Source organism: Sapajus apella, unplaced genomic scaffold (genome assembly GCF_009761245.1).
Source record: "Sapajus apella isolate SASKATOON/1434 unplaced genomic scaffold, GSC_monkey_1.0 scaffold20, whole genome shotgun sequence".
Taxonomy (NCBI): Eukaryota; Metazoa; Chordata; class Mammalia; order Primates; family Cebidae; genus Sapajus; species Sapajus apella.
Window position 1 is genome coordinate 25041471 of NW_022436960.1, and position 19387 is coordinate 25060857.

A 19387-nucleotide genomic window follows, 5' to 3' on the forward strand; every position below is an offset into this window, starting at 1 on the left:
CCTCTGCCTGGGGTCCCTCTCTCCTGACCCTCCTCCTCCCAGTTTGCAGCCTGCTCCCCGACTCCAGCCACAGATCGGGTTTACCTTTCACTCAATGTCTCTCCATTTGGAGGAAATGTTCCTCATGGCAGAGGACTCGTAGAGGTTTCTATGCTCACCTCCTGTGTGATCCAAGCCCCACTCCAGACCAGGCTATCCCTGAGAAGTGGGACACCTTTGGATGGAGGCTGGGTACCTGGGGCCAGCTCCACACTAAGGACCAACAATCAGGGCCAGATCCCTGTAAAGATGGAACCACTGGTCTTTATCAAACCTCTGCCCTGCTCTCCCAGCCCTGCAGCAAGTAGCCTAAGGATGCTACTTCTAGTTCATCCATTGGCTCTTTAAGCAAACCCTGGGCACCTGCTAGGTACAGTTCCAGAGTTGCACAAACAGGGTAAAAGGACTGTGGTGGTCTTCATCCTCAAAGACTATGACTTGCAAGGAAACCCTTAGACACAACTAATCAAGCCGCAAGTTGCACAAGTATAGGGAGCAAAGGTCTGCAGAGCCCAAAGGAGAGATAAGATCAGTCAAGGGAGGGTCACAGAAGACTTCCTAGAAGAGCTGGGATTTGGACAGGAAACCCAGCACTTAGCACCCTGCCTGCCATTTGCCAGCTGGGTGGACAGATGGGCAGATGGTCTGAAGTCACCTGACAAGTAGAGAATAAAGACAAGACAGCAGGCAGATGGTAGACCATGGCACAAGCACTGAGGACTAAGAGAACGCAGCGAGTTTGAGACAGGTAGCACAATGGGACCGGAGCACGGGGAAAGAACGATCATAGGACACCATTACTATCCAAATCATAGCTAATATTCGATGGCCCCTTCTCTACATCAGGTACTATACTAAGCACCTTCTATTCATCATCCCATCTAATCCACACAGCAACCTTAAGCGGTGAGCACCATGGTTACCCCCATTTTACAGACAAGGAAAAGTGAGGTGCCAAGATCAATCATTTGTGCAAGGCCCAAGCTCTTGGCTCCAGAGACTAAACCACAATGCCACTCTGCCCCACCAAACTTATAGACAGGTATGTTGAAACAGGATGGGATCAACCTTGAAAGCCCTGCTGAGGATAAAGCTTCAATAAGGCATTAAACCTTCAGTAAGTGACAGATATCATTAGGTTGAACCATATGAATCATATATAGGTTTCAGGTCAGTAACAGTCTCATATGAACTATTTCATATGGTTGAACTGGTATGTTTCACTAGGGCAACTGAGACGCCTTCCGAACTCTTTGATTTCAGCAGCGAGAGTGGCTGTAACACTTGGTTTTGTCACTGGTGGATCCCTAGCACCCTGGCCGAGACTGCAAGAATTCAGCCAGGGCCTTTTCTGAAGCATCCCAACCCAGGCCCATCCCCCCTGCAACAGTACCTCCTTGCCCAGATCCTCTCGGATGACCTGGCGGACCTCTTGCATGCTGCTCTGTGGTGCCTGGCTGTGCAGTACCTTCAGCGTGCTGGTGTACTCTTCTGGCAGCAAGTAGTCCAGAGCCCCCAGGTGCTGGCCCACCTTGATGAAGGTGCCCCGGTTGGCACAGCAGAGCTCACAGAGACGCCTGGCAGAGCGCAGGTGCACCTGCAGGAAGACAAGCCAGGGCCAGAGAGGTGTGAGTGCAGACTGTTCCTAGATCTTGTTCCCTTCTCCCGCCCACTCTGCATGAAAACCCTCATTACCCAACAATGTCCAGGGCAGGTACATGTATGCACACACACGCGCGCACACACACACACACGCCCCTTCTCCCTTGCTGTCCAGCTTTCTGATACACAGGGCAGTCAACTCCAACCCCATACAGAAGCAGCCTTCACACACAGCCCAGTGCTCCCTATCTCCTCCTCTCCATCAAAACTTACCTGGTCTGGGTCCCACTCCCTGGAAGTAAGCATTCAAGGCTCTTAACCAAGTCTAACCTACTAATGATTCATTCAAGGGACACCGAGTTAAAGTATTTGCCAGCCACCCCTCAGACATACTAATTATGTTTTGTTTGTTTGGGCCTCTATGTTTTATTTCTTCTTTTTTTTTCGGAGACAGGGTCTCACTATGTTGCTGAAGCTGGAGTGCAGTGGCTATTCACAGGCGCAATCCCACTACTAATCAGCACAATAGTTTTGACCTGCTCTGTTTCTGACCTGGGCCAATTTACCCCTCCTTAGGCAACCTGGTGATCCCCCTTTGGCAGGGGTCTCCTATTAACTGGAGGAGTCACTGTACTGGGGGGTATGGGGCACACAGAGAAGGCATCTGGGCAGGTTGACCAGGACAGAGCAGCCTAAATTCATATCTGGATGCTCACCAGTCCTTCCAGAGTTGGGAGGTGGCCTCATCTGCCCCTAGCCTGAATATCCATACTCATCCCCCAACCCAGCTGAGGGCCTTGGCACTGTGAAGGTCCTGCCTTCCAAGAGCTAAGCCTCTGAGGCAGCACAGGCACATGCAGAAGACAAGGGACCCCAGTACCCTGTGGGGACCTGGTACCAGCCTTCTACCAACTTAGTCAACCAAGAGAGTGAACCACAAGGATGGCCTTACACTCTTAAGTGCCACGTAGGACACTGATGTAATTAACACATATGGGGGCCATAAAATCATGTGAGGAGTTAAATAACAGTTGACAACAAAGGTGGAAGAAGCATTCAAAGATCCTGTATAATTAGTTACCAAGTGAACCACACATGAAACCGTTACTTTAGAAATTAAGAAGAGGGTTTTTTGTTTTGTTTTCTTGCTGGTTTTTTTAGCTCCCACATATAAGAGAGAAGATGGGATACTGGAGGTAGTGAGTGGAAAAACAGATAAGAGACTGGGAAGGAGGGGTGGCGGGGAGGGGGAGGATGAAGAGAAGTGGATTAAAGGGTACAAACATAAAGTAAACTTGAAGGGATAAAGTCAGTGTTTGATAGCAAGGGAGAATGACTGTATTTAGAAAACTGTATTGTAAGCCGGGCACAGTGGCTCACACCTGTAATCCTAGCACTTTGGGAGGCCGAGGCAGGAAGATCACAAGGTCAGGAGTTCAAGACCAGTCTGGCCAGCAGGGTGAAAACCTATCTCTACTAAAAATACGAAAATTAGCCAGGCGTGGTGGTACATGCCTGTAATCCCAGCTACTGGGGAGGCTGAGGCAAGAGAATCACTTGAACCCAGGAGGCAGAGGTTCAAGTGATTCTCCCATCCACCCACCTCCCACCACAGCAGAGGGGATGCTTCAGACTCCAGGCACTAGCAGGTCAGCCATCCTTAAGCCCGCAGGGGCCTGTCCACTTCAAGGTCTGCTAGACAATTTTTTTTTATTTATTTTATTTATTTATTTTTTTTGAGACAGAATCTCACTCTGTCACCCAGGCTAGAGTGCAGTGGCCCAATCTCGGCTCACTGAAACTTTTGTCTCCAAGATACAAGCAATTCTCCTGAGTAACAAATAACAGGCTTGCACCAGCATGCCCGGCTAATTTTTATGTTTTTAGTACAAATGAGTTTTCACTATATTGGCCAGGATGGTCTTGACCTCCTGATCTCAAGTAATCCACCCGTCTCAGCCTCTCAAAGTGCTGGGATTAAAGGTGTGAGCCGCTGTGCCCGGCCAAGGTTATGTTTTTCTTTTTTTCTTTAAACCGAGTTTTAATCTGCCTCATATTAATTAAAAGCATTGTTATAGCCTTGGTTTGGGGTTTGAGAGGGGGGTAATGAATAGCTAATAGCTAATAAGATCCACTTAGTGTTGATTAGTTACTGATTAGGCCAGGTGGAGTCAAGACCCAAGGAAGGCAACCCTTTACCCACATCTAAAGCCCCAAGAGCAGGAGTTCCAGACCCAAAGCTAGGCAGAAAGGTATCAATGTCAGACTGAATGCTGGCTCCCCATCAGAACCAGGCAATATCTCCAACGAGGGTTAGAGGCATGTGAGTGACAGAGAGGAAAGAGATCATCAGACTGACATACATACACACCCCACACACAGAGAGAAGGGCAGACATGGAAAGAGAAGGCGACAGATCCCAAGCTGACATTTAATTAATTCTTCTAGTCAGAAATTTAAGCCCTAAAGGAATGAAATGTTAACAGTGGTATCTCTGGACTGTGAAATTATAAGGGTATTTCTTTCCCTCTATATAGGTTTTTCTGTATTTTCCAAATTTCTTTTCCTTGGAGACAGAGTCTCGCTCCGTCGCCCAGGCTGGAGTGCAGTGGCACGATCTTGGCTCACTGTAGCCTCTGCCTCCCGGGTTCAAGCAATTCTCCTGACTCAGCCTCCTGAGTAGCTGGGATTACGGGGGCTTGCCACCATGCCCGGCTAATTTTTATATTTTTAGTAGAGACAGGGTTTCATCATGTTGCCCAGGTTGGTCTCAAACCCCTGAGCTCAAGTAATCCACCCAGGTTGGCCTCCCAAAGTGCTGGGATTAAAGACGTGAGCCACCGCACCCGGCCTATGTTTCTAATTTCTTATGAGTAATAAATAATATGTCAATAATGAGAGAAGTTTTTTTATCATCCCTTTTCAGCGTCTTCTAAGAATGGAAAGTCCAGCTGATTTTTTTTTTTTCAGCTTTCAATGGGCAAGATTCTGCCACGCAGACAGGACCAGCTTTGATCAGAAAGAATCCAGCAACTCTTTCCTAATTTGGCAGGGTCCCATGGCACACATGTGTGCTGCTCATCAGAAAAATGAAATTGTAACTCCTCATCCCCAAGAAATCAGGCCAGCACTGTCTGCAAGGTCTCTTTTCTGGATATTAACCTTTACGTTGTCATTTAGACAGCAAAGTAAAGCTCATCATGTCTTGGGGGGGGAAAACAAGTTGCAGTCTGTAAATATATTAAGAGTTTAACCCCAGACTAAATCCCACTCTGACCACACATGGGATAGTTCTGTAGTTAAGAACACAGGGCTGGGCGTGGTGGCTCATTCCTGTAATCCCAGCACTTTGAGAGGCCAAGGCAGGTGGATCACCTGAGGTCAGAAGTTCGAGACCAGCCTGACCAACATGGAGAAACCCCATCTCTACTAAAAATAAAAAATTAGTTGGTTGTGGTGGCACATGCCTGTAATCCCAGCTACTCGAGAGGCTGAGACAGGAGAATCGCTTGAACCCAGGAGGCAGAGGTTGTGGCGAGCCAAGATCGTGTCATTGCACTTCAGCCTGGCACATAGAAGCTGGTGGGCTCGGGCAAGTTACATATCTGTTCTCTACTTCAGTCTTCTCGTCTATAAAAGTAAGATAGTAATAGTACCTACACCTCATAGGGCTGCTACGAAGATTCAATGAGCTGAGGTAATACATATGTCCACTTAGCCAGAGCTGGTGTTTCTATACTTACAACACGGGGATTGGGATTTGTTTCAATCATGTGTGTGGTAAGACACACACACACAGAAATGATTACCATGAAAGCAGAAGTCTTTACTCACAAATCTCTAGAAATAGCATGATGGCATGCCACGCAAGGCCATGTGGGGCAGCACCAGAATGAAAGGCAGAGGGGAAAGGAGGAAAATGTGGACAAGAGCCTTTGCTGCTATTCCCTGTGAAGGAATGGTCAAGGCAAGGTAAATAGATTAGGACCGGTTAGTTTGAACAATTTCATGGGGCTCTAGGGGATGGGAGCTGTCCCCAGTTTTCCACTACCTAATGATGGGGCAAATTAGGACAGGGGAATAGTAGCCCAGACTGTAAGAACCTGATAAAGTAGATGGCTGTGAGGTACGGGCTCTGAATTGTTGGTCTGCAATATGAAAAGCAGACTCCTGTGAGCAGTGGCTCACCCCTGTAATCCCAGCACTTTAGGGGGCAAACAAGGGCAGATCACCTAAGGTCAAGAGCTCAAGACAAGCCTGGCCAACATGGCAAAATCCCATCTCTACTAAAAATACAAAAAAATTAGCTGGGCATGGTAGTGGGCACCTGTAATTCTAGCTACTCAGGAGGCTGAGGCACAAGAATCACTTGGACCCAGGGGTGGAAGTTGCAATGAGCCAAGATCACGCCACTATATTCCAGCCTGGCTGACAGAGTGAGACTCCATTAAAAAAAAAAAAAAACCACACTGCCAAGAGAGCTGCTACCTATCTCTAGGAATTAGTGGACCCTGGGAGGAGTAGTCTCTCCAATGCCAGCATAACCTCAAGATGTCAAAGCACCAGAAAATATAGAAAACAAAAAATAGGATTAATCTAATACTCTAGCTATATTCCCTTGGGGATCTCATCCAGTATCATGGCTGTAAATACCATCCACACATTGATGACACAGAGACGTGTGTCTGCTGTCCAGACCAGTCCTCTGACTGGAGCTTGCTGATTCCAACTGCCTCTGTGACATCAATTACTCCAATATCCAGCAGGCTCTTCAAACTTAGCCTGACTTTCCCCCAACTCCCACCACCACCAAACCTGTTCTTCCCACAGTCTTCCCCATCTTAGGAAATGGCAACGCTAAACTTGGAGTTTTTTAGGCCATAAATCATGATGTCAGCCTTGACATTTCATCCAAAACAGGGACTAAAATTACCTTCCCATCTGAAAAAAACTGGACAACATATATAAAACAACCGTTTTCAAGACACTGGACATCAGACAAGGAAGAACAAGTGATTCCTGAGAGATGAGAAAGAAACACGGTGAACATGATGAATGCCCTAGTTCACTGCATTGGGACTTTCCAGGCTGACATGGCAGGGAGGGAAAGCCAGGCAGTGACCAGAAGACTCCTTGAGTTGAGGAGAAGGAGCTGACAGTCCAGAAAGAGTTCAAAGGACAGAGCAGTGAAGAGGAAAGTGTAAAAGAAAGAACACTAAAGATCTGCAGAGAGCCCACCTCATATACAGCTGAGTACTAATCAGCACATGCATATCCAAACATTGCCTGAGTCCAGGAAAAGAACCGAAAAAGAGTAGGATTCATGGTACCCAACATTCGCATAGGGCCTATTTCCACCAGCCAAACTGAAAAAAATCTCAGAATCCATGGGACATTTGTTGCAATACCCAGAAAGCCTCACATCAGTAATGGTATATATCCAAAAACAAATACTGTTGCATTCCCACCTAACAAATATTCAAAGCAAGATCTAAAAAAAAGCAAATTGCTTCTGAATAACTTAACAGTGTCCCAGAACAAAGCTCAAGATTTATAAGACACAAAAATATCTACCACCCTAAAAATAGAAGCACAATGCTGGGCATGGTGGCTCTCACCTGTAATCCCAGCAATTTGGGAGGCCAAGACAGACAGATCACCTGAGCTCAGGAGTTCAAAACCAGTCTGGGCAACATGCCAAAACCCCATCTCTACAAAAAATACAACAACTAGCTAGACACAGTGGCATGCGCCTGAAGTCCCAGCTATTTGGGAGGCGGAGGCAGCCCAAGAGACAGAGGTTATAGTGAGCCAAGATATGGATGGCATAAAAGAGACAGAAAGTGAACTCTATCAAACTTTTAGATATCAAAAATGTAATGCATGAAATGAAAAGCACAAGAGATGAGATTAATGGCAGATCAGACATTGCAGGGAAAAAAACATTAAAAACATTAGGCCAGGCATGGTGTCTCACGCCTGTAATCCCAGCACTTTAGGAGCCTAAGGGGGATGATTGCCTGAGCCGGAGATTTCGAGACCAGCTTGGGCAACATGGCAAGATCCTGTCTCTAAAAAAATAAAATAGCTTTTTCCCATCTTGCAAGATGGGGGGTGAAAAAGTTGAGAAGTCGGACACTAAAGAGAAGAAACCTGAAGCCAAGAAGGTTGATGCTGGTAGCAAAGTGAAAAAGGGTACCTCAAGGCTAAAAAGCCCAAGAAGGGGAAGCCCCATTGCAGCTGCAATCCTGTTCTTGTCAGAGGAATTGGCAGGTATTCCCGATCTGCCATGTATTCCAGAAAGGCCATGCACAAGAGGAGGTACTCAGCCGCTAAATCCAAGGTTGAAAAGAAAAAGAAGGAGAAGATTCTTGCAACTGTTACAAAACCAGTTGGTGGTGACAAAAACGGTGGTACCCGGGTGGTTAAACTTCACAAAATGCCTAGGTGTTATCCTACTGAAGACGTAACCCAAAAGCTGTTGAGCCACAGCAAAAAAAACCTTTAGTCAGCACGTGAGAAAACTGCGAGCCAGCATCACCCCCGGGACCATTCTGATCATCCTCACTGGATGCCACAGAGGCAAGAGGGTGGTTTTCCTGAAGCAGCTGGCTAGTGGCTTATTACCTGTGACTGGACCTCTGGTCCTCAATTGAGTTCTTCTGCAAAGAACGCACCAGAAACTTGTCATTGTCACCTCAACCAAAATTGATATCAGCAATGTAAAAATCCCAAAACATCTTACTGATGCTTACTTCAAGAAGAAGAAGCTGCGGAAGCCCAGACACCAGGAAGGTGAGGTCTTCGACACAGAAAAAGAGAAATACGAGATTACAGAGCAGCGCAAGATTGATCAGAAAGCTGTGGACTCACAAATTTTACCAAAAATCAAAGCTATTCCTCAGCTCCAGGGCTACCTGCGATCTGTGTTTGCCCTGACGAATGGAATTTATCCTTACAAATTGGAATTTTAAATGTCCTAATAATCTAATTAAATAACTGATTACCTTTAAAAAAATACAATAAAATATAAAAAACATTTATTGGGCTGAGCACAGTGGCTCACGCCGGTAATCCCAATACTGCGGGAGGCCAAGACAGGTGGACCAACTGAGGGGTAGAAGTTCAAGACCGGCCTGACCAACATGGTGGTGAAACCCTGTCTCTTCTAAATACAAAAAATCAGCCAGGATGGTGGCATGCATCTGTAATCACAGCTCTTCAGGAGGCTGAGGCAGGAGGATTGCTTGAACCCAGAAGCCAGAGGTTGCAATGAGCATAGACTGTGCCATTGCACTCCAGCCTGGGCAACAAGAGCAAAACTTCTTCTCAGAAAAAAAAAAAAAAAAAAAAAAAAAAGATTAGTGACCATGAAAACCTGGCAATAGAATCTATTCAGAATGAAACACGTAGAAGTAAAAATAAATTTTTTACTGAAAAGAACATCAGTGAACTGTGGAACAAATTCAGCCAGTCTAGCAAATATGTAGTTGAAGACCCCAAAGGAGAAGAGATGTGGTACAAAATATATATATATATGATATATTTAAAGATATAATGGCTGAAATTTTTTCAAATTTGATTTTCTTTTTTTTTTTTTTTTCCTTGAGACAGTCTCGCTCTGTTGCCCAGGCTAGAGTGCAATGACGCAATCTCGGCTCACTGCAACCTCCACCTCCTGGGTTCAATTCTCCTGTCTCAGCATCCCAAGTAGCTGGGATTACAGGCGCCCACCACTGCATCTGGCTAATTTTTGTATTTTAGTAGAGAGAGGGTTTCACCATGTTGGCCAGGCTGGTCTTGAACCCTTGACCTCAGGTGATCTGCCAGCTTTGGCCTCCCAAAGTGCTGGGATTACAGGCATGGGCCAGACACCATGCCCAGCAAATTTAATTTTTTTTTTTGAAACAGAATCTCACTTTGTTGCTCAGGCTGGAGTGCAGTTGTGTGATCTCAGCTCACTGCAACCTCTGTCTCCCTAGTTCAAGCTATTCTCCTGCCTCACCCTCCCGAGTAGCTGCGATTACAGGTGCACACCACCATGCCCAGCTAATTTTTGTATTTTTAGTACAGACGGCATTTCACCTTGTTGGTCAGGCTGGTTTTGAACTCCTGACCTCATGATCCACCTGCCTCAGCCTCCCAAAGTGCTGGAATTACAGGCGTGAGCCACCACACCCAGCCAAATTTAATTTTTTTTAATGTATAAACTAATAAATCCAAGGATCTCAACAAGGCCCAAGCACAAGTGACATGAAGAAAGCTATATAATTTTTTTTCTTTTTTTTTTTTAATAAGATGGGGTTTCACCATGATGGCCAGGCTGGTCTTGAACTCCTGACCTCAGGTGATCCACCCACCTCAGCCCCCCAAAGTGCTAGGATTACAGGCGTGAGCCACCACGCCCGGCCTCTACATAATTTTTTTAAACAATTTATACAGAGAAAAAAGATACAGACAAAAGAATAAAGATAAAAATGACAGCAGATTTTTCTCTGGAAACAATACAAGCAGAAGTTAGTATATAGCTACATCTCTGAAAACAAAGAATTCTATACCCAGCAAAGAAAATCTTCTAAAAATAAAGGTAAAAAAGCTTTTGCAGACATAGGAAAACTAGTAGATTTCATATCCAGCACAAGAGATGTTAAAGAATCTTCATCCGGCAGAAGAAAAATGAAAACAGATAAAAATATGCATCTATATAAGAGAACAAAGAGACCAGAAATAGCAACTTTATGAGAAAATACACAAGAAGTTTTTTTATATTTTATCTCTTTAAAAGATAAATGATCTGAGTGGGCGAAAAAAAAAGAAAAGATAAATAATTGCTTAAGCAAAAACAATAACAATGTACTGTGGTGTTTATAACATAAAAGCATGTATTACATCAATAGCATAAAACTTGAGAAGAAGCTTTGTGCAGTGGCAGTATTGCAGCCAATGAGGTTTATCCGAGGCGCAGTTATTGCTAATTGAAAACTTTTCCCAATACCCTGCCATGACGACTTGAAATATAGTCGGCGTTGGCAATTTTTGGCAGTCTCTATGGGGACTGAATCATTAAAAAAAAAAAAAAAAAAACCTTGAGAAGAAATGGAAGTATACGATTTTAAGATTCTTATACTCTGTGAAGCACTATAATATCACTTAAATACAGACAAGATATATACTATAAACTAAAGCAATCATTAAAATAACAAAAAGAATTATAATTCATAAGCCAACAAAGGAGGTAAAATGCAACCATGAAAAATACTCAGTTCAAAAGAAGGCATAAGAAAGGAAACGAGAATAGGACAAATAGAAAACAAATAGCTAGATCAAAGGCATAAATCCAACCTTATCGATTATCCCTAAACACCCTACTTAACAGTGAGGTTGTCAAACTCACCTTAAAAAGAACCAAATGTGGCCGGGCGCAGTAGCTCACACTTTTAATCCTAGCACTTTGTGTAGCCAAGGCAGGAGGATTACCTGAGGTCAGGAGTTCGAGACCAGCCTGGGCAACATGGTGAACTCTCAACTCTACTAAAAATACAAAAATTAGCCAGGCATAGTGGCAGGAATCTATAATCCTAGCTACCCAGGAGGGTGAGGCAGGAGAGTCACTTGAACCTGGGGGGGCAGAGGTTGCAGTGAGCCAAGATGGTACCACTTCACTCCAAACTAGGCAAAAGGGCGAAACTCTCCATCTTAAAAAAAAAAAAAAAAAGAAAGAAAAAAACAAGAACCAAATATTTGCTGCCTACAAGAAATGGTCTTCAAATATAAAAACACAAATAGGTTAAATATATTGAGTTGGTGTAAAAGTAATCGCTGTTTTCATTAAAAGTAATGGCAAAAACAGAGATTATATTGCACCAACCCAATAGAAGGATGGAAAAGGATATATCATGCCAACACTAATCAAAAGAAAGCTGAAACAGCTATATTATAGCAGACAAAATTTATTTCAGAGAAAAGATTATCACAGATAAAATCATTTCATAACAATAAAGGGATCAATCCATCAAGAGGATATACCATCCTAAACATTTACGTATCCAATAACAGAGCTTTGAAATACATGAAGAAAAAAAAAATAATGGAATTGCAAAAAGAAACCAAAAAATCCACATTACAGGCAGAGATTTCAATATCTGTCTCAATACATGATATAACAGAAAATGAGTAAGGATATAAAAGACTTGAACACTGTCAACTAATTGGCATTTATAGAACTGGCATTTATAGAACACTGTCCAACAACAGCAGAACATACATTTTCAAGTATAAAAGGAACATTTACCAAGAGAGGCCACATTCTTTTTGTTTGCTTTTAGAGACAAGGTTTTACTGTGTCTCCTAGCCTAAAGTATAGTGACACCATCATTGTTTACTACAGCCTTGAACTCTTGGCCTCAAGGGATTTTCCTGTTTTGGTCTCCCCAGTAGCTGGGAATACAGGCACACACCACCACACTCAGACAATTTTTTTAAATGTTTTGTAGAGTTGGGGGTCTCACTATGCTGCCCAGACTGGTCTCAATCTCCTGGCCTCAAGTGATCATCCTATCTGAGCCTCTCAAAGTGCTAGGATTACAGGCAAGCACCACCACACACAGCCAACAGACCACATTCTGTGTCATAAAGCAAATCGCAATAAATGTAAAAGGATCAAAATACATAAAATATATTCTCTGACCACAATGGAACCAAAGTACGAATCAATAACAACAAAACCTCTGGAAAATTCCCAAATAGTTGAAAACTAAGGCCGAGCTCAGCGGTTCATGCCTGTAATCCTAGCACTTAGGGAGGCTGAGGCAGGAGGATGACTTGAGGCCTGCAGTTCAAGACCAGCCTGGGCAACATAGTGAGAGCCCATCTTTACAAAACATAAAAATGAAAAAAATTAGCAAGGAATAGTGACATATGCCTGTAGCCCCAGATACCCGAGTAGCTGAGAGGTGGGAGCACTGCCTGAGCGCAGGAGGTCAAGGTCATCATCATGCCACTGCACTCCAGCCTCGACAACAAAGTGAGACTGTCTCAAAAAAAAAAAAGGAAAGGAACTAAACAACACAGTTCTAAAGAACTCATGGGGCAAAGAAAAATCAAAAGTAAATTAGAGGCCAGGTGTGGTGGTTCACGCCTATAATCCCAACACTTTGGGAGGCTGAAGTGGTTGGATCATGAGGTCAAGAGTTCAAGACCAGCCTGGCCAACATGGTGAAACCCCGTCTCCATTAAAAATACAAAAATTGTCCAGCATGATGGTGCACACCTGTAATCACAGCTACTTGGGAGGCTGAAGCAGGAGAATCATTTCAACCCGGGAGGCGGAGGTTGCAGTGAGCTGAGACCACACCACTGCACTCCAGCCTGGGTGAAAGAGTGAGACTTCATTTCACGCTTTCAAAAAAAAAAAAAAATACCCAGAAGGCAGAGGTTGCAGTGAGCTGAGATTGTGCCACTGTGCTCCAGCCTGGGCAACAAAGCAAAATTCCATCTTGAATCATTAATTAATTAATAATTCATTAAAATAAAATGCATGAAACCTTTCACACACATTATCTCACCTGACCCAGGTAAGAGCCCTTGAGATGAGTACTATCATTCTCCTCATTGCACAGATGCAAAAACTTGGGCTCCAAAAAGTTAGAAGTCTTGCCAAGGTTACTTAGCCAGTAAATAGTAGATTCAGGGTTTGAAACATTGTCTTCTCATTGCAAAACATCTGTCTTTCTCTAGACTCTCCCACCCGTCCACACCACTACACATTCCTCATGAATTAGAAGAAAAACATCCAGGCCGGGCACAGTGGCTTATGCCTGTAATCCCAGCACTTTGAGAGGCCAAGATGGGAGGACTGCTTGAGGCCAGGAGTTCGAGACCAGCCTGGTCAGCATAACGAGACCCCCATCTCTATTTATTTTTAAAATTTTTTTAAAGACGAAGAAAAATATCCAAGGGGCCAGTGCCTGCTATGGCGCCCTCAGTATTGCCCTCCACAGTTCCTCACAATGCCCACCCACCCAAGTCCCCAGTTAAGCCCCAGCTAAGTGTCAGTGTTGGGCCACACGGCCACCATGGCTCTGGCCACGTCTGCGCTCCCGGGAGCTGTCCCAGTAAACCAGCAAACAAACTCTGAGATTAGGAACAAATTCATGAACACACAGGGGGATCTAGAAGGACTTGCTGTATAAACAGAGATTGGGAATCACTGGGAGAAGGAGGCCAGGGAAGGCCGGGAAGCGTGTGGTCTCTGACGACAGCAGCCAGACCACGCAAGAGGACTGTGCAGCCCAACTAGGCAGGGCCAGGAAGAGCAGCACACTGGCCACAGTGGGAAAAGGAAAACGATCTTCAATGATAACCCTTCAAATGTCCTCAATGCCTCACTGCCCCTAGTTTGAAGTAGGTTTTTTTCATTGGTTTGAGACAGAGTCTCACTCCATCACCCAGGCTGGAGGGCAGTGGCAGGATCTCAGCTCACTGCCACGTCCACCTCCACCTCCTGGGTTTAAGCAATTCTCATGCCTCAGCCTCCCAAGTAGCTGGGATTACAGGTGCTCGCCACCACGCCTGGCTAATTTTTGTATTTTTAGTGAAGACGGGGTTTCGTCATGTTGGCCAGGTTGGTCTTGAACGCCTGACCTCAACTGATTCACCCATCTTGGCCTCCCAAAGTGCCGGGATTGCAGGTGTGAGCCACCATGCCTGGCCTAGCATGAAGTTTAAACTCCTGACAAGCCCACACGATGCAGCCCAGCTGTCCTGTGGCCTCATCTCTTACCCTCTCCACCTCACTCTCTACCCTCCAGCCACAGTAATCAGCTCTCTCCTGTGCCATCCCCGGGCCCCACGCCTTTGCATGATACCTCCATAGCCTCACCACACCACTTTCCTTTTCACCTGCCAAAAATCCTCTCAACCTGGACCCACGCCTACCTCCTCTTACCTCCTCCCGCACTGACCTAACCCATTCTCCACACCACACCTCTCCCCTCTTACAAGTGATGCTACTGCCTTCCACAATCCCAGAATGAAGGGCAGAGCAAGGAGTTCCTTTCCCCCAGCATGGCTCAAAATCCTCCTTTTGTCTGAGCCTCTCTTGAAGAAGAACGGGGCTTCTGCCCATGCGGCAGCTCCATGGCTATTATCAGCTGTTCTGCTTTGGGTCCACAGAAGAAAAAGCAGGGGAGCAACCCTAGACATGGTCAGGTTACAACCAAACGAGGCTGGGAACCCATGAGAAGCCCAGAGCAACAGGGCTTGCCAATGTTGGGGACAATGACTTGACCATTCCCCAGTGGGAAGGCCTCCTTCCCTCCAGTCCCTACTCCACCCTTTCTCAGCAGGGATCAGCTGAGCAGATCCCAGGAAGATCTCTGTTGGAGGATCCAGAACAGGAGTTTTTCCCAAAAATCAGTTGGGATGTGGAATCACAGACGATTCACTCAATGAGAACCACCAGCCCATCACAAGACACCCAGAGAGCCCTCCACACTCCCGTCTTGAATCAGGCAGGGGAAGGATCAAAGCCCCATCACTGCAGGCCTAGCTAACAGGACAGTCATGGACTCCACCTGCTTCTCAAGGCTTCCCTGGGTCCTCCTCAGGGTCACCCTAAGGGAACTGTTATCCAGGGTCCTGCATGGCTAGACTAAGACAGGGAGAGTGCTGAGGTGGGTAGATCATGAAGTCAGATCGAGACCATCCTGGCCAACATGGTGAAACCCTGTATCTACTAAAAATACAAAAAGTAGCTGGGTGTGGTGGCACACACCTGTAATCCCAGCTACTCAGGAAGCTGAGGCAGGAGAATCACTTGAACCTGGGAGGCAGAGGTTGCAGTGAGCCGAGATCGCGCCACTGCACTCCAGCCTGGCGACAGAACAAGACTCTGTCTCAAAAAAAAAAAAAAAAGAAGACAAGGAGAGGACCACAGCATAGCTTTGGGTCTAGGCTCTGACTAGGCCCTGCTTTCTAAGCCTATAGAAGGCGCAGCTGTGAGGAGGGGGCTAGCACCCGCTGGCTATTGAGGTCTAGTCTAAAAGCAAGGTTCGGGATGTATGGGAGAAGATACATTGGCTTAGGGGAGCAGAGACGGTCAGAAGGAGGTGCTATAGTGATGTTCTTTTCAGAGGAGCAACCAAATAAAATGCCAAGAGAGGCTCCATGTGGCAGCTGGTCCCTGGCAACCATAACCAGGACTCCAGGGCTGCATCACACACCCGAACCAAAATGAATGTCCAGGGAGTGTGAAAAAGCTGCCCCAGAACCGCAGGTAGTGACAGATCCAGCACCATGTCACACCTGGTTATTAGTACTGTGGGACTTTTCATCACGAAATTACAAAATCCAGGAGCACTTCAAACCCAAATGATTCCAGAGCAGACCACGGGAAGAAAGAGACGCAGGTATTTCCAAGGGGCAACTCTGAGGGATACTGCAGAGGGAGTGAGCAGGGGAAGATTTTGTGTCTATGTCCACCATGAATCTAGAAAGACAATTCAATTTTAAAAGAAACATTTTGGCCGGGTGCAGTGGCTCAGGCCTGTAATCCTAACACTTTGGGAGGCTGAGGTGGGCAGATCACTTGAGGCCAGGAGTACGAGACCAGCCTGGCCAACAAGGTGAAACCCCCATCTTTACTAAAAATACAAAAATTAGCCGGGTGTGGTGATGCATGTGCCTGTAGCTATTAGGGGGGCTGAGGCACGAAAACTGCTTAAACCCAGGTGACAGAGGTTGCAATGAGCTGAGATTGCACCACTGCACTCCAGCCTAGGCGACAGAGCAAGACCCAGTCTCGAAAAGAAAAAAAAAAGTCACATTTTAATTGAGCTACTAATATGGATTAGGCCCTCCTCTGAACCCCTTATACATGTATTTTCTCATTTAATTCCGTAACCATCCTATATAGTTTAAAGATGAAGCAGTTAAGGCTCAGAAAGTTTAAATGGCTTGGCCAACAGCACACAGCTAATTAGTGGCAGAGCTGGGATCTGAACCCCAGCAGTCTAACTCCAAGACCACAATGAAATACCTCTTAGAATGCCCATACACTTCAGAAGAAAAAGTTTTGAACCAAGACTCAAGGAACCTGGATTCTGGGATAATTATGCCAATTACCGCCCCTACTTATGCAATCCTGAACAACTCATCTCAGCTTCTTAGACCTCAGCTAATCTGTAAGTTAAGAGGTTGAGCAGAGTAAGGAATAGCAAGTGAGTGCCTATGTGCCTCTCCTCTGTGACTGCACTCATGGCACACATCAGACATCACTAATCAACCACAGCATGCACTCAGTGAGTCCTGGTGATGACCTGCTTATTCTCCAGGCTGCCCTCAGACAACCACTACTAATCAACTAGAGTTTGCAAATGAAATGTCTTTGCTTTTCCAGAGCTAGATTTTTTTTTTTTAATTTTAAAATACACTTACTTCCTGTTGATTTGCAAGACCTAGATGTTTCTAAGCTGTCTTCTGACTAAAAACCTACACTCTGTTACTGGGGTCCTGAAGACAAAATTTTAATTCTAGCCCTAACTCCAAGTAGATTGTTGTCTCTATGCCTCAGTCTTCCTTCTCTCCTTCTGGAAGATGGACATTATGTCACACCATCACTTATATGGTCAACTCCACTTTCTCCCCTGCCCCAATGAACTGCACTCCAAGCTAATGCCCAAACTGAGTTATACAGACAGAGTCTGCTCTCAGTGTGGACCTGACAGGGCCTGATCCCCACACTGCCTTTCTAAGGGAGTCTAACAGAGGGGAGAACTAAGGCCAAAGACACTGACATGATAGGATAAAGGGGCACAGATTCCTTTGCATTAAGCACTGTGTTTCCAGAAGGTTCCGATAAAAATGAGAATATTCCCTAGAGGTGTTATAAGAAATTATGATCAGGCCAGGCGCAGCGGCTCACACCTGTAACCCTAGCACTTTGGGAGGTGGATCGCCTGAGCTCAGGAATTCGAGACAAGCCTGGCCAACATGGTGAAACCCCATCTCTACTAAAATACAAAAATAATTAGCCAGGCATGGTGGCACACACCTACAGTCCCAGCAACTTGGGAGGCTGAGGCACAAGAATTGCTTGAACCCAATTGCTTGAACCTTCAGGCAGAGGTTCCAGTGAGCCAAGATCACACCACTGCACTCCAGCCTGGGCAACACAGTGAGATTCTGTCTAAAAAAAAAAAAAAAAAATTATGACCTGTCATTGACATCCTGGCAGGAGTTTCTTTATATGTCTCTCCAGCCAGCCCAACTAACCTAGAGCAGATTTCTATGAAATGGGACAGGTTACAAATGTAAGTTCTGTTTCAGGGAAGACCATCCTAAAAGGAAGGTGGCACTAGCGGGTATCTGGAGAGGGCAGTTGCTAGTGGCTGAGAAAGCTTAATGAATAGAACATACTACACAGCTGCCACGGATACTTGCATTTTAATAAGGAACAGAGTTTAGGCCAAAGGAATTACTTTCTAATGGTGAAATTACAAGCATCAATAATGATTTAGGGAAGAATTAAGCAAAGAAAGTTGTTCCAGCATCCCTGAAATCCCAACAAATGAGCTGATGTGACTGTGCAAGCCCTCAGCAAACAGCAAATGAGCTGCAAATTTAAGGGATTAATAATATTATTACTGGCAACCTGTGACTCCGCCTGCGGTGAGCGAGCCTGCCACCACACAGACAAACCCAGATGCCCACAGGAGCCCAGGACACGTACTCCTTGGTCTGGAACGCATCCATTTGGGAACCCAGTTGCCAGAAAAGCTGAAGAGAACTCTTCCCTCCATCTGCCCCTTAATCACACACACTGAGAAGATGCATAATTAATTTGTTCTCAACAGTTGTTCTGCGGCTAGAAGAGTGAGGGCATCTCTGGAATGGCAATTACAGACAAGAAAAACAAGCATTAGTCTGCGAGTGGAATACAGCAGCCAGCCTGCTTCCCTTCCCCACCACACCTGCTCAGGCCACAGGCCTGAATGGGGGACACGAGTCTTTTTCATTTCCTCACAGCCTTGGGCTCTTGGGGGCTGGTGGGAAAGAACAGAAAACAAAACTCTGGCCAGACAAGGTTTCTCATGCCTGTGATCCTAGCACTTTGAGAGTCTGAGATGGGAGAATTACTTGAAGCCAGGAATTTGAGACCAGCCTGGGCAACTTAGTACAGCCCCACGTCTAAAAAATATTTTTAAATTAGTTAGGAGCAGTGGCATATATCTGTAATCTTGGCTCCTCAGGAGGCTGAGGCAGGAGAATCACTTGAGCCCAGGAGGTAGAGGCTGCAGTGACCCATGTTTCAGCCACAGCACTCCAGCCTGGACCTGATCTCAAAAAAAAAAAAGAAATACCCTCAGCCAGGTGTGGTGGCTCAGACCTGTAATCCTAGCACTTTCAGAGGCCAAGGCAGGTGGGTCACTTGACGTCAGGTGTTCGAGACCAGCCTGGCCAACTGGTGAAAGCTGTCTCTACTATAAACACAAAAATTACGTGGGCATGGTGGTATACACCTGTCATCCCAGCTACCTGGAAGACTGAGGCAAGGGGATCACTTGAACCTGGGAGGCAGAGGGTGCAGTAAGCTGAGATCATGCTACTGCACTCCAGCCTGTGTAACAGAGTAAGACTTCATCACAAAAAAAAAAAAAAGAAAGAAAGAAAAGAAAAAAATACCCCAAAAGATACAGGGAGGAAGGCCTCACTCTAATCTCAGAGAGAGAGCTAAAATAGGCACAAA

The 19387-nt window shown here is 45.5% G+C and overlaps 1 protein-coding gene, 1 non-coding gene and 1 pseudogene across 4 annotated transcripts in view; 2 read left to right on the forward strand and 1 right to left on the reverse strand.

Annotated features, from left to right (window-relative positions):
• Positions 1–19387, reverse strand: part of ADCK1 (aarF domain containing kinase 1) — a 139926-nt gene that overhangs the window by 76759 nt on the left and 43780 nt on the right. For both annotated transcript variants that reach the window (XM_032287731.1, XM_032287730.1), the window contains one exon: positions 1433–1636. In XM_032287731.1, coding sequence (XP_032143622.1) covers positions 1433–1477 — 45 coding nt within the window. In that variant the 5' untranslated portion in view covers positions 1478–1636. The remainder of the gene's footprint in view (positions 1–1432; positions 1637–19387) is intronic.
• On the forward strand, positions 7721–8659 carry LOC116557941 (annotated as a pseudogene). The gene has a single exon (XR_004271763.1). The product of XR_004271763.1 is annotated as a 60S ribosomal protein L6 pseudogene (transcript).
• Positions 10556–10696, forward strand: LOC116558120. Its single transcript, XR_004271850.1, has one exon. It is a non-coding gene; the product is annotated as a U4 spliceosomal RNA (small nuclear RNA).